This window comes from Crassostrea angulata, chromosome 10, assembly GCF_025612915.1.
Source record: "Crassostrea angulata isolate pt1a10 chromosome 10, ASM2561291v2, whole genome shotgun sequence".
NCBI classification, from domain to species: Eukaryota; Metazoa; Mollusca; class Bivalvia; order Ostreida; family Ostreidae; genus Magallana; species Magallana angulata.
The window spans coordinates 648,877-662,929 of NC_069120.1; the positions used below are offsets into that span (position 1 = coordinate 648,877).

At 34.5% G+C, this 14,053-nt stretch overlaps 1 protein-coding gene across 6 annotated transcripts in view; it reads right to left on the bottom strand.

Moving 5' to 3' along the window:
* Nucleotides 1-495: 495 nt before the first annotated feature.
* LOC128165675 (SH2 domain-containing protein 4B-like) overlaps nt 496-14,053 on the bottom strand; it is a 155,974-nt gene continuing 142,416 nt past the window's right edge. For 3 of the 6 annotated variants that reach the window (XM_052830449.1, XM_052830447.1, XM_052830446.1), the window contains 9 exons: nt 13,098-13,254; nt 10,897-10,986; nt 9,700-9,823; nt 7,057-7,098; nt 5,797-5,959; nt 5,111-5,267; nt 4,437-4,594; nt 3,525-3,745; nt 496-3,026 (listed from right to left, as the gene is read on the bottom strand). In XM_052830449.1, the coding sequence (XP_052686409.1) occupies nt 2,907-3,026; nt 3,525-3,745; nt 4,437-4,594; nt 5,111-5,267; nt 5,797-5,959; nt 7,057-7,098; nt 9,700-9,823; nt 10,897-10,986; nt 13,098-13,254 (1,232 nt within the window). In that variant the 3' untranslated portion in view covers nt 496-2,906. The remainder of the gene's footprint in view (nt 3,027-3,524; nt 3,746-4,436; nt 4,595-5,110; nt 5,268-5,796; nt 5,960-7,056; nt 7,099-9,699; nt 9,824-10,896; nt 10,987-13,097; nt 13,255-14,053) is intronic. The other 3 variants (XM_052830448.1, XM_052830452.1, XM_052830451.1) reach the window with 2 other exon arrangements.

A 14,053-nucleotide genomic window follows, 5' to 3' on the forward strand; every position in this document is an offset into this window, starting at 1 on the left:
CAAGGGAGGGGGGCATAAATTTTTCACAAACATTAAAAGAAATTTTCTTGTTTGGTCTAATTTTCAGCTGGCAATTTTTTTTGGGGTGTTTTTCTAATGTTTTTAGATTTAAAATCTCACCATATTTTATACTATCAATATCTATATTTAGAGCTCTTTTTCTTGAGAAGATTGATATGGTCTAAAAATGGCCACAACGATTAAGCCCTCCTTAAAAAATCTGATCTTTTTTCAACAAAATTTGGTTACAGTAAGGTGAATTTAAAAGGGGGTAAAATATATTGCAAATGTGAACGGGTAAAAAACCCCATCAATTCAGTAGAGTCAAACAAAACTGTATATAAGTCAGTACCCTAAACTGGAATTTCCGTGGATGATTTCTAAAAATGTATAAATATTTTTATCAAATATATACATTAATTACACTACATTTGTGGTAGAATTTCTTGTTTTTGATTTTAATAAGATTGCGCATAGGGTGACAGAAAACAAGAGTTTAGTTATAAATATAATGTATTTATTGCTTGTAAAATGTGAAAACTGATTCACTTTACAAAACATAAGCAAAATATGAACCAAATGTGAAAAATATATAATATTCATATTAAATATGCCCATTAGCATAATAAAAATAGAAATTCACATACACTCAAAAGATCTTTTTTCCCACTCAAATAAACAGATAAAACTCTCCAAGAAATCAAGCCGATATACAGCCGATATACAGCCGATACACAGCCGATATACAGGGCATGGATTGTTACAACTCTCATCTGATAGCACAGATATAAAAGAAGAGAGTAAATTGCAAATGAGAAAAAAATGACTAGAAAAAAATTAATACAATCTGAATCTAAAACAAGGATATTACCACTCCTTTCAACGTTTCTATACTTCCTGTTTATCAAATAAAAGTACTTGTATTGTGATCAGACTGAAAAAAAAACATGGTAATTAAACACTTTGAACTGTTAAATAAGTGAAAAGTTACTTACTTTTACTTATAAAAAAATAAAAAAGAAAGAAACACTCTTCAGTGAACACACAGACCTCGCATTAAATAAAAGTCTTTGTATTTATAATCAGACTGAAAAAAAAACAATGAAACACTTTGAACTGTTAGATGAAAGAAAATTACTTCAGCTTATCAGAAAGAACCAAGTTTCAGTGAACACATACTAGCAACCTCACAACCCTTGTTCACATTTGTTTGAAACAATAAAAAAGAAAACAAATGAAGCTGAATCTGCACCTATTAGTAAATCAGTTTTAGTGATATACGGAGTCATAGCTTCCTCCTCCCTTACTGTGGTATATCATTCTCTACAAGGGGCGCTCAGGTCAAGCAGTTGGGCTTGTTAAAATTGACACAATGCTATATAAAATGATATGGAGATAATAAGATTGGGTACAACCTGGTAAAAATCTATAGACGCACATTTACCTCAGCTTAACAGCACTTGTACTCTACAAAAAATTATAACAAAAGTGAAAAAAATAACATGGTGGACATCTCCATAACAACCACTGATACAGGATCACGGTTTGTTCTGAATGACAGCAGTCGCAATATTTTGGGAAATATACTGGTAAATAAGGCCACTAGGCTGATGTCAGTTTGACATCAGTTCTCTCAGTGCCACCTAGTGGCAAATGAGTTGTCCAACAGTTCATATACTAATTTTATTTCTACACTTTGACAAATACTAATTGTTTAGATTGCTTTTAGAATGGATTGTAATTAGTATTTAAATATACATTTATAAAATGTCTCTATATTGAAGGCTTAAAAAGAGAGGAAATTTAGGATCAAATTACAGAAAATGTATGTATAAGCATGTTAAACATTAACGGTAGGTTTGTGCATAGAATGGAAGATCATTCCAATTTTGATTATCAAAACAATAATCTGGTTTGTACAATATCACGGAAGTTTGTGATTTTGGTACATTAATCACAAACTCATATCACAAGATACGACAGTTAACTGGATTGTATAATATAAAACAGTAGGTCTCGCTGCTCAACAAATAACGAAGGATTACACAAAATCTACCCTAGACCGCTATTGATACTTTAAATTCCTTATTATACGCGGGTACTTAAATCCGTGATCCAGCTGTTTTGTATCAAATCACGAACGCAGAGCATTTATCCATATTTTCTTTAGTTCCCAACCCTCAGAAAATAATGGCAAGGTTTTAAAATCTGCGAGGGGTGCTTCTTGATATAAATTTCTCACGTTTAATTAGGAATTTATAGTATTGAACAAGCTACAGGAACCACTGTGTGGGCTTGTGAGCAAGAATTTGACACAGATCTTTACTATTCACTCAACAATTGATCAAATCAATGATTACCTGCTTTGACAAGCAACATTCATCTTTTAAGTTATCAGAAAGCATTTTCTATTAACATATGTCACACGTAATCAAAATGATACTATGTTATCTAAGAACAATAAATATATTTGAACACAGCTCTGTTGTTCATTTACAACCATGAACTCCACATGCATACAAATAAAAAAATTAAGGGAAATATCAAATGGAATAAAAAAAATTGGGGGGGGGGGGGCTCAAAATTGAAAAGTATGAAAATGTGAGCAAGTATCGCAAAAAAATCTAATCAAGGGAATAAAAATGGATAAATATGTAGGTGGAAACTTGAAAAAGAAGTTAATATCTTTCAGGATTACAACTGGAGCAAAGCCCTGCTCTGCATGGATTGAGTGACCTTCCTTTACTGCAGATACCAAGGCATCAGACAAGGTGACAAGTCCTGCTGATTTTCCTTACAGCACATCACTGTCAAACCTATCCTAGTCCCTCTCTATCAGCCTGCGATGTAAGGTCGTTCCTGATTGGTCAGTAGATTCGGTGGCCTAGTTTCTGTAGATTTTTTTTTTATAAAGCTGTGCTCTCCGTTATGCGGGGCCTCATCAGTTCTTGGTAGTCCGGGGGGTCCTTCAGTTGGCCGACCGCAGAACGCAGTAACTCACCCCCTGTCACTGTGATTGGATTACTCTAAAAAATTCCAAATTTCTCTAAATTATTTCCTTTTTCTAAACAACAAACTTTTTAAACAGAAAATGCTGCCATCTTTTGAAAAAGCCAAACAGAGATTTTTAAAATAATTCAGAAAACTTTACATCAGAAACTTTATAAATTTTTCTTTTCTTAATAACAAAAGGACTACTGTAATAATTTAAAGTTGACTTTTTTGGTTTTTCTGCAATTAAATGTATCTAAACATCAGTCATTTTAACAATTCTGACATTGACTTCATCAAACTTTGCTGATTACTGTCGAATTCATGCATTATAAACTTAATTCATATTTATGAAAAACAAATTGAGTTCAAATTTCATATTTGTTCATGATGTAGAAGGTTACCATCAAACTCCAAGGAAATTCAACCATCACAAGTATTGATGATTCCACAGTATCTTGACATAGACTAGTAATTTTAAACAGCAAAATTAGCTTTTAAATTACATGTAGCAATGTTGTATCAAATTTTACCTTATGAAAATTGATAAGGTCGGCTAGACTTCTATGTACAAGCTGATTAGCTCCAAAAAACTGGTAGCCTTGTTCCGAGGTATCGACCAGGAAGTGTTTGCAGCGGTCCTCAGCGCGATAGGAAATCGTGTAGCCCCACACTCGCTCACTCACCCGCACCAGGTAACTGCCTAATGTCATGTTGAGTAAATAATTCTCCGCCTCTAGCCGAGAGATAACACCTGAAATCACAAAAAAGCATCAGCATCAATAAATGACTGTATGAAAGCTGTAGAATTTTAACTAATCTTTTGTGGTAACTAGCAAGACAGATGAATTATTTTGGGTTTTTGAGTTTTAACATTTTGATTACGAAGATTCCTTATATCTTACAACCTAATGTATACTTAAATTGTAATGTACAATATAATTGGCTGATTGAAAAGTTTGTGTAATATGATTTGCCTATATTATGGCTTGTGACCACAATATTTTAGTCTGCTTGACATAATGGTAAAATTCTGACCCATTAATTATCATTTATTAGGGCAACCTATCCTTATGTATAGAAAATTCCTTTAAATCGAATGAATTAATCAAACACCATGCTATTGAGTTTTAATTGTAACACCTTATTTGATAGGCTCAACAATTATATCTGTATTGTATACACAACTTGTCGACATGTTCTAAATAATATGATGCCAATGCACAACATATTCATATGCTTGACATTACATCAAAACTTTAAATTAATGTTGCATAAATTTGGTGAAGACCTTTTCAGTCCTTGTATATAATGGGTAGCTAATGGATTTTTTTATCCTCAGAGCATGAATTTAATGATGACCTTATCTATACTTGTATGAAATGAGTGGCTAAAATATTAGTTCTGTTCCTTTAAGGAATCAAACCACAGCATGGTACACTCACCGTGGAACCACTGGGCCACTTTACCAGTGCAGGGGTCAGTCCCCACCCCCTTGGGTCTCTCTTCCTCCAGGAACCAATCGACCACTGCCTGTTTGTTGGGGGGTCGGGGTGGCCTCTTCTTGATCACTTTGGCTGCACTCTTTCTTAACTCGTCACTTCTGTTATATACGAATGATAGAAGACATAAAAGGTTAAGGCTTAATACCAGTAAAATAATCATCATTTCTTATTAAACATGAAGTTAAAAATATGTAAAAATCTGCTTTCATTCTTTTTGTTGTACATTATAGAATTAGTAAAGTTAAAATAATCTAGTAAACATTGCATTGGTTACAAAATCACACATTGCAATTTGCCTCGTGTCAGATCCATGTGCCTTGCATACATTTTTAAAGTTTCATACATTTGAATGTTCTTTATGATCAAACACTGTCCTTTTTAAAATCTTCGTCTTCCAGTATTAGAAGAGCAAACATCCTCCTTTTTAATCTTCCATTCTTCCAGTATAAGAAGATATAAGAAATAACTTGCATGCTTTTTTGATGATGCATTGAGTTGTGACCATCTTTGGGAGAATGGGTGGTTTCTTATTATATTGGAGGATATTTGTTGTGACCTACTTTGGGGGTACTGGTGGTTTCTGATTTTATTGGAAGACATTTGTTGTGACCTACTTTGGGGGTACCGGTGGCTTCTGATTGGTCCCGTTCCCTGAGAAAGCTGACACAGCGTTCAGGACGTTCATGCCTTGTCGCAGCGAGTTCTTGTACTCTATCCTGGCCCTCCTCGCCAACTCCTTCACCTCCTCCTCTGCCTTCTTCGCTTTCTTCTCTGCATTGAAATTAACAATTAATTAATGCATACAATTACGTACAATGTTGGGTAGAGTGAAGCTAATGAAGGTAGATTAGAGAGGTGTAACTAATGTAGACAGAATGATTATACATTATATGTAAGCACGGATAATGTCAATCAAAGAATAATGGGGCATGTCACAGCAGGTAGAAAGATAGCGAGTGGCTAATGCCAGTACTGGGGCCTGTAACGTCAACAAAATACTGGGGTATGACTAATGTCAGTAGAATACTTAGGTGTGTAATGTCAATACAAGGAATACTATGTACAAGGAAGTACCGGTATTTGCCCCATTTCAATTTCGCCCCTTTTGCCTTCGCTGTCAGCAGATGAATTATATACTGGGTGAATTGCAGGTGTTCAAATTATTTCTCTTTAAACACAACTTTGTCTGGGCGAATTCAAGATGGGGCAAATCATTTGCAAGTGAAGAAAGGCGAAAATAACACAGGGCAAAAATAAGCCTGTATACAGAACTTAGGTGTGACAAATGTCAGAAGAGCACCTTGCTCCTGCCAGCTTAATTCCACTTCCTGTAGGTTCTGCTCTGCTATCTTCTCCATCTCCTCTCTTTTACACATATACTCGGTGAAGATTTCCGAACTGCGACGATTTTTGTCCTTTACGAGTCTTTCTAAAGACCGTCTCTGATCCTCAGCAAACCTGTGCTGTAAACGATTGATAAAAAGATATTTCTGAATATAGTATATACAAATAATACCATCAGATAATAGGTTGCAATTTTTTGGTGCAGATGTGCTTATGGCCAGTGGTGTATCAACAGCCTACACCTGTAGTATTAATGATTTATTGATTTGTGCAAGAAAAAGCTGTACTCATTTAGAAATGTTTTTTTTTCAATTACAGTTAAGATATCCTTATTCAATTAACACATGTAAACACCATGCTATCATTCCAAAGTCACACTAAAAACCAAAAGGACCTCTTGTTAAAATCATTGCTCATCAAAATCAAACCATGTGTTTTGAAAGTTTAAAGAAATACAAGAAATAGATCAAATTTGTTTATGCTTAAGTGAATGCTTTAATTGAATCATAAATACCTCAGAAAGTAAAACTTGGTGTTTACTTCATAAATTATAAATACACCTAGGTATCAATAATAAATGACTTGACATTTACAACACATAATATTTGTAAAGCAGGCAATGCATGTCTACAGCCAAACACACCATGTTATATCACCAGCTTCTTACAAAGCAATCACAAATAACACACAAAACTGAAATCATTATTGAGGAGGTGACCACCAAAAGTGAAGACATTTAATGAACTACAACCAGCTGTAAATGATGGATCCAATGCCTTCTAAGATGATCTGGTGCGCAGCAAAAGCCTTTGTGTTAGCTACATGTAGGGGGAACTAGATCATTCAATGGGTAGAACTAGTTTATTCAATGAACCGAACATATGCTAACACTACACGGGCACCATTAGTTCACTGCATCTACCACTTGTAAATTCTTTCACACACACAAACACACTTGCACACAAAAAATACACAAGTTCACCAAATGATGCATGCATTACGTTAAAAGACAGTCTTAGTCATCTAAGTCTAGGAATAAGAAATTAATAATATAATCAAGTCTTGTTAGACTGAGGACCGTTAGATTCGTGTATACATTGTGTAATAGGTTATGGGAGACAACTCTTTATGACACATTTAGATGACTAAATCTGGACAGGACAAAGCCAGTAGTATCTTCTAGAATCTCAGTACACATGCACCAAATTGACAGTACCTCCACAGCATCTAAATCTTGACAACTCCGGCACGCTTTCTGCTGCATTACAATAGATAAAGTGTCAATATATCAGTGGAACAGAAGGCGGAGAAGCAGTAAGATGTGGAAATAACATACAAAAATAGTTCTTTATTTGTCAGTGAGTAACATCTTATAGCTTCTGACCAGTGTTATTTAAATAAAAGCTAGTTAATTGAATTTATAACAGTGCAACATTTCTCCTTTTCCCGAATAACAAACAAATCAACTATCTTATCATAAATAAAAAGAATTTAAGATATTACCGAAACATAAAGTATATTGCTACAGCATAGATAAACAAAATATCTTGTTATACCCTTAAAATATCCTTCAATATAGTTCTTATCAACAAAAAGTCTGCCAGTGCAACATCCAAATTGTTAGATTGCTACATCACAGCTACAAGTAATTTAAAATATTTGTCAGATCTGGGCTGTGCAACATGAATGGCTGGATGCCACTAGATGATACTATCTGTAGCGAAGGGTATAACAAAATAGTTATTGGCTGGAAGTTGGGTAACATATGATTAGTTGGACCTTCAGTCAGAAATGTTATCCTCAGCCTTTGTCCTTGAGCAACATTTCTGACTTCAGTGCAACAAATCATATATTGCCCTTATACCCAGTCAATAATTGAAACTTTTAACTATAATATTATTTACATTAAAACAATGTCAGACAGCCTGCTACTACAGCATAGAAGACTGACAATGTCAGACAGCATACTGCCACAGCATAGAAGACTGACAGTATCAGACAGCATACTGCCACAGCATAGAAGACTGACAGTATCAGACAGCATACTGCCACAGCATAGATGGCTAATAATGTCAGGCAGCACACTGCCACAGCATAGAAGACTTACAATATCAGACAGTATACTGCCACAGCATAGAAGACTGACAGTATCAGAGAGCATACTGCCACGGCATAGAAAACTGACAGTATCAGAAAACCTACTGCCATAGCAAAGACAACTGACTGTTTTGGACAGCATACTGCCACAGCATAGAAGCCTTACAGTATCAGACAGCATACTGCCACACCATAGAAAACTGACAGTGTCAGACAGCATACTGCTACAGCATAGATGGCTGATAATGTCATGTAGCACATTGCTACAGCAAAGTAGACTGACAATATTAGACGAACATACTGCTTCAACAAAGATAAAATCAGACAAAAGGCTTCTTTGTATGCTTTACAAAATATATAGCTCGGTGATATGTGTACTACCCTATATTTACCCTGAGTTCAGTGATAAAGTGTATCCTTTATTTACCCAAGCTGAATTATACAGTGAATCCTATATCTACCCCAAGCTTAGTGATACAGTGTGACCTATATTTACCCTGAGCTCAGAGAAACAGTGTGTCCCAGTGGCGTAGCACCCTTTACGCAAAAACGCAAATGAATACACAAAATTTTGCAAAGCATAGGTCTTATGATTTGAGTTTCCTATTTTTGCACATAAACAAATCGTATAGAGACTCCACTGATTTATAATCTGCATATTTAGTATTCAGTTCTCACCGTAAACCACACAATTACTACGATTCCGGAAAATATCGTCATTCCATACTTTACATTAATTCATACTTTTTACATCCGGTTTTGAGTTTACTACTTAAGAAATCTAAATATAAAAAGTATGTCAGTACAAAGCAATTTAAAATCGTTTTTAAAAGCACAACAGTTACACAATGAAGGCAAAGACGATCACGACACGGTCACCACAAAAGAAAGTGACATCAGTCCTTCATGCTGCACTAAGGATTAATACTTACATGTAATTTAAAGTCGGCGGTCGGGTGATTAAAATTTTGACAAAGTCACTATACATTGTGATAAACTTGATGAAAAATTTGTCATTTAGGTAAGTATATTACGGTTTGAATAATAGACCTGTTTCAAAACGCCTATTATCTTTAGTCATATGCAGTTGGTTTCTGCTGGGGTATCAGTGTTTCATATATAATTACACATTCTTTTAAAATTCAACATTTCCTATAAAAATACAGTATGTAAAATTGTAACATTTTGAGACAATATCTTATCATCAAAAGCCTGTAAATCTAAAAGCTAAAACCTAAAATCAAAGAGCATCGGGGGTCTTGAAATTTTAAAGAAAATATTCGAAGAGTACCAGGTAAATAATGTTTGTCTCGGAATTCAGCAACTTTTGTTCATATTTATTGGAATCATAATATTTAAAAAATGTCATATTTTTAAGGCTGTTTTGTCATCCAAATAACATAAAATCCAGGAGCTTCCGGGGGCTTCCCCCCCTGGGCCCCCACCAGGGCTCTGCCCTCGACCTGCTGGGGGCCTCAAGGCGGCCCCAAGACCCCCTACTTTTTTTTAATACAGTAACTTAAAAGGTAGCTACGCCACTGTGTCCTGTATTTACCCTAAGCCCAGTGATACAGTGTGTCCTATATTTAACATTAGCCCAGAGATACAGTGTAACCTCTATTTACCCTGAGCCCTGTGATACAGTGTGTCCTGTATTTGCTCTGAGCTGAGTGACAGTGTGTGACCTATATTTACCCTCAGCCCAGTGATACAATGTATTTACCCTGATCTCAGCGATGTATATCTAGTGTTTTATATTTACCCTTAGCTGCTCCACACGGATTTTCTCCTCTTCCTCAGCCTTCTGTTTTTCTTCCTCAAGCTTCCGCGCCATCTCCCTGGCTTGCTTTAGCGATGCGTACAGTTCAGCCTCCTCCCTTTGTTTCCTACAAACAGATTGTATACACATTTACAACAGTTAACAGAATAAGTTGACACCGACACGGTACATTAACTCTTGCACTACATGACATGTCACCTTTGATTGACATAAGGTTTATTTGAGTTAGACATAAAGTGGGTGGCATAAAGTGTATACATTTAGTAAGTCTTTGATCATGTTGATTTACAAAGGTTTATACAAGATCTTTTTCTGATAGAAAATTGATTTTTCAAGCTATTTAATATAAGATGTATAATTTACTAACATATGGTGTGTTTTTTATTTGACATACGATATAAAATTTTTAATATAAGGTGTATATCTGGTATACACTTTTTATTTCATTGAGATCAGGTGCATATTTGATTGACATAAAAAAAATTAGTTGATTGACATGAGATATATAATTGATCAAAATGAAATGTATAATTAAAATGAGATGTATTTTTGAGTGACATGAGATGTATAATTGATTGACATGAGATGTATATTTGATTGACGTGAGATGTATATTTGATTGACAAGAGATGTATATTTGATTGACATGATATGTATATTTGATTGACATCAGATGTATATTTGATTGACATGAGATGTATATATGATTGTCATGAGATGTATATATGATTGAAATCATATGTATATTTGATTGACATGATATGTATATTTGATTGACGTTAGATGTATATATGATTGACATGTGATGAGTTATTTGATTGACATCAAATGTATATTTGATTGACATGTGATGTATATTTGATTGACATGAGATTTATATTTTGAATGACATGTGATGAATTTTTGATTGACATGAGATGTATATTTGATTGACATGAGATATATATTTGATTGATATGAGATGTATATTTGATTGACATGAGATGTATATTTGATTGACATGAGATGTATATTTGATTGACATGAGATGTATATTTGATTGACATCAGAAGTATATTTGATTGACATCAGATGTATATTTGATTGACACCAGATGTATATTTAATTGATATAACATGAATATTTGATAGACATGATATGTATATTTGATTGACATCAGATGTATATTTGATAGACAACCTGAGCTCCTCCTCTTTCTGATGCTGCTCCCCCTCCATGCGTTCTTTCTCCTCCTCTAACTTCCTGGCCAGCTCTGCTTCTTCTTGCCTCCTGTGTAAGGCCAAAACACAACATTTAGAGAGGTGAAAAAATGAATAATGTGAATTATGATACGGAATTTATATTTCAAATAAGTAAAAAATAACTATTTCTTTATAATTTGCAATTACTTTTTTTGAAGTATACAATGTGCGAGACCAAAAAATCATTTACAGGTAAAATACTTTTCCTTCAAATATACATGTATTCACTCTTCTGTAACTATATTTATAAATCATTTTTAACCTAAAACTAGATGTTCATCCTTATAAAATAATGCAAGTGAACAACATATTACCGTATATACTCGCCTATAAGTATTGTTCGCCTATAAGTCGGTTGCCATTTTTCAGGTTCATTTACAAGATTTTGCCATTGACCCTCTTATAAGTCGGGTAATTTTTTCTAGATAATCAGTCTACAGATTGTCGATCAAATAAGCACATTTTATCAAGCATTACTATATTCTAGCTAAAAAATATTGGTGTTTGACCCCTCTGTTGTCATTTGTAGATGCAATGCATTTTAAGTGTTGGTGTTAAGACATCTATCCTGGATTAATAACTTTCGATTTTGGACGCCATTTTTTTTTTTTGATACACTAATGAAAACTTGTCAAAGCTTTAAAAATATTTTAAATACTATTGAAAATAAAATGATAGTGATTTTGATCCCCTACTGACTGATTAAGATGGTATAGCCCCTTTTAAAAGTGGTATGTTAGCTTGTGTTGTTTTAGGTGACATGCCACCTACAGCCACCAATATAGCTATTATCACCTCATGCGGGTGTAATTAATTATGAATAATTATAAAACGATCTTTATTTTTTTAAAACAGACCAGCAATTATTCTGGTGTTTAATTTTTAAGTATTAAACAGAAATTGCTGTTCTGTAATCCAACTAGATCGCTTTTAGACGCCATGTTTTTTAAGAGTTTTCTGTAAACAGAGTTATCTTTCTTGAAGTTTGTAACTTACGATTTTGGACGCCATTATATTTTTTAAACACTCAATACAACTTGATTATAGCTCAAAAACTATTTTAAATGCTACTGGAAATAAAATGACAGTGATTTTATCCCCTACTGACTGATTAGGGTTGGTAATTAGCCTCTTAAACTCAGTGTTGGCTTGTGTAGTTTTAAGTACAGTTATACCTACAGCTATTATCACTAATTGCCTGTTTAAATAAAAAATACTTTTTCATATTTTTAAGAAATACAGTTGAAACTTTCAATGTATTTATCTTTTAGTAATTAAAAAATGAACATGTCAAGTATAGGGATCGCAAGTCAAAAGTTGGAAGCAAAATGGCACCCAAAAACGAAGTTTTACTCAGTGGAAAAATTATCTGATTGTATGTCATGCCTATAAGTCGGACCCCTACTTTTCATTCAAATTTCTACTCCCAAAATACCGACTTATAAGCGAGTATATACGGTACTGATCTCATAGAGCTTAATCTTCCCTTATCTCATTGAAAATCTCACAATATTAAAGATGTCCAAACAGAAATTCTGATCTTAAGGTATCTCACCTGAGCCGCTCAACCAGTCCCTATGTTTCATAAGTGATCTCACTATATCTCACCTGGAATTCTTAAACTGTTCCTTTTACTCGTCTGATATCACTTTACCTGACAGCATTTCCTCTGACTGTCCTATTATTCCATCTGATATAACTAATTCTCAAAACAGCTCCACATTTGATCTGAAATTACTATATTCTATCTAGCTTGTTTTTCTCAACCTGTCAGTTTATCTCATCAGGGATCTCACTTTATCTTGCCTGATCTCCTCATTCCCACAATCAAACTCTGTAAGTGCCCCCCTTACATGTACTTACTTGAATACCTCCTCTAGAGATTTGTCATTTTATGTTTTCCCATTACCAAGACCCTATATCTCATTCATGATACCTTTTGTGTACCTTTATCACCAAGAGTCAATATGTCATTACTGATCTCACTATATCTCATCTGATCTCCTCGATCTTGCGCTCGGTCTCCTTGAGTACCCTCTCCTGGATCTTTAACTGATCATTTCTTCTATAGATTTGTCAATTTTGTGTTTTCCCATTACCAAGACTCAATATGTCATTACTGATCTCACTATATCTCACCTGATCTCCTCGATCTCGCGCTCGGCCTCCTTGAGTGCCCTCTCCTGAATCTCTAACTCGATCATCTCCTCTATAGACCTGTCCTTTTTGTGTTCACCCATCACCCAGACCCACTCCTTGCCATTCTTGCCCAACAGGAAGTCCACGTTCTTTCTCCCTACTCAACAAACCAGACGCATTAATAACAAAGCTATGATGAAATAAATGGGAAAAGTGATCATAATAAAACATGTATGACATCCAGAATCATAGCCACCTCAAACAAATCCAAAAAGATGCACAAATACACAGAGAACTTGGAAGATAGCTACCATCTGTACATGTTCCGTGAATTTCAGCTCTGACATATAAATGAACTATTAAGTGACTTGATTGTTTAGATCAATTACGGGGCCTGAAGTTGTCTCCCTTCAAATACCTAACTGAAAGGAAGTTTGTATCTGCAATTGCTCCATAGTCCACACCATGTGTATAAAAAAAAAAAAACGCGGAAAAATGAATTAATCTTTAAGCGGTGCTGTGTCTAAAAACTTAAAGCTATCATTTGGATCATATAAATCCGTGAAAGCATTAAAGATTGTGGTAGCTCAATTTTCATTCAGTTTTAATGGCACCCCTTCACCATCAATTTTAATGCAAACAAGAGGCCAATGGGCCACATTGCTCACCTGAGGAACAATAGGTATGATAAAATCAGCTTAATGGAGTCACAATACAAACTATCTGGACAATGTACAATAATACATGTAGATCCTGTATAAATAAAATCCATTCCCCCCCCCCCCCCCCCCTGGATATTCTTATGTTTATAATCATTAGTCCCTTTTTTAACAGGATGATTTTATAGTCATATCACATGTTGAGTATTGCAGTTCTCAAAAAGATCCTTAACAATAGTTTATATATGGGATATAAACCTACATCAAAATCTGAACCTTCTTGTGAGGCCAAATAAT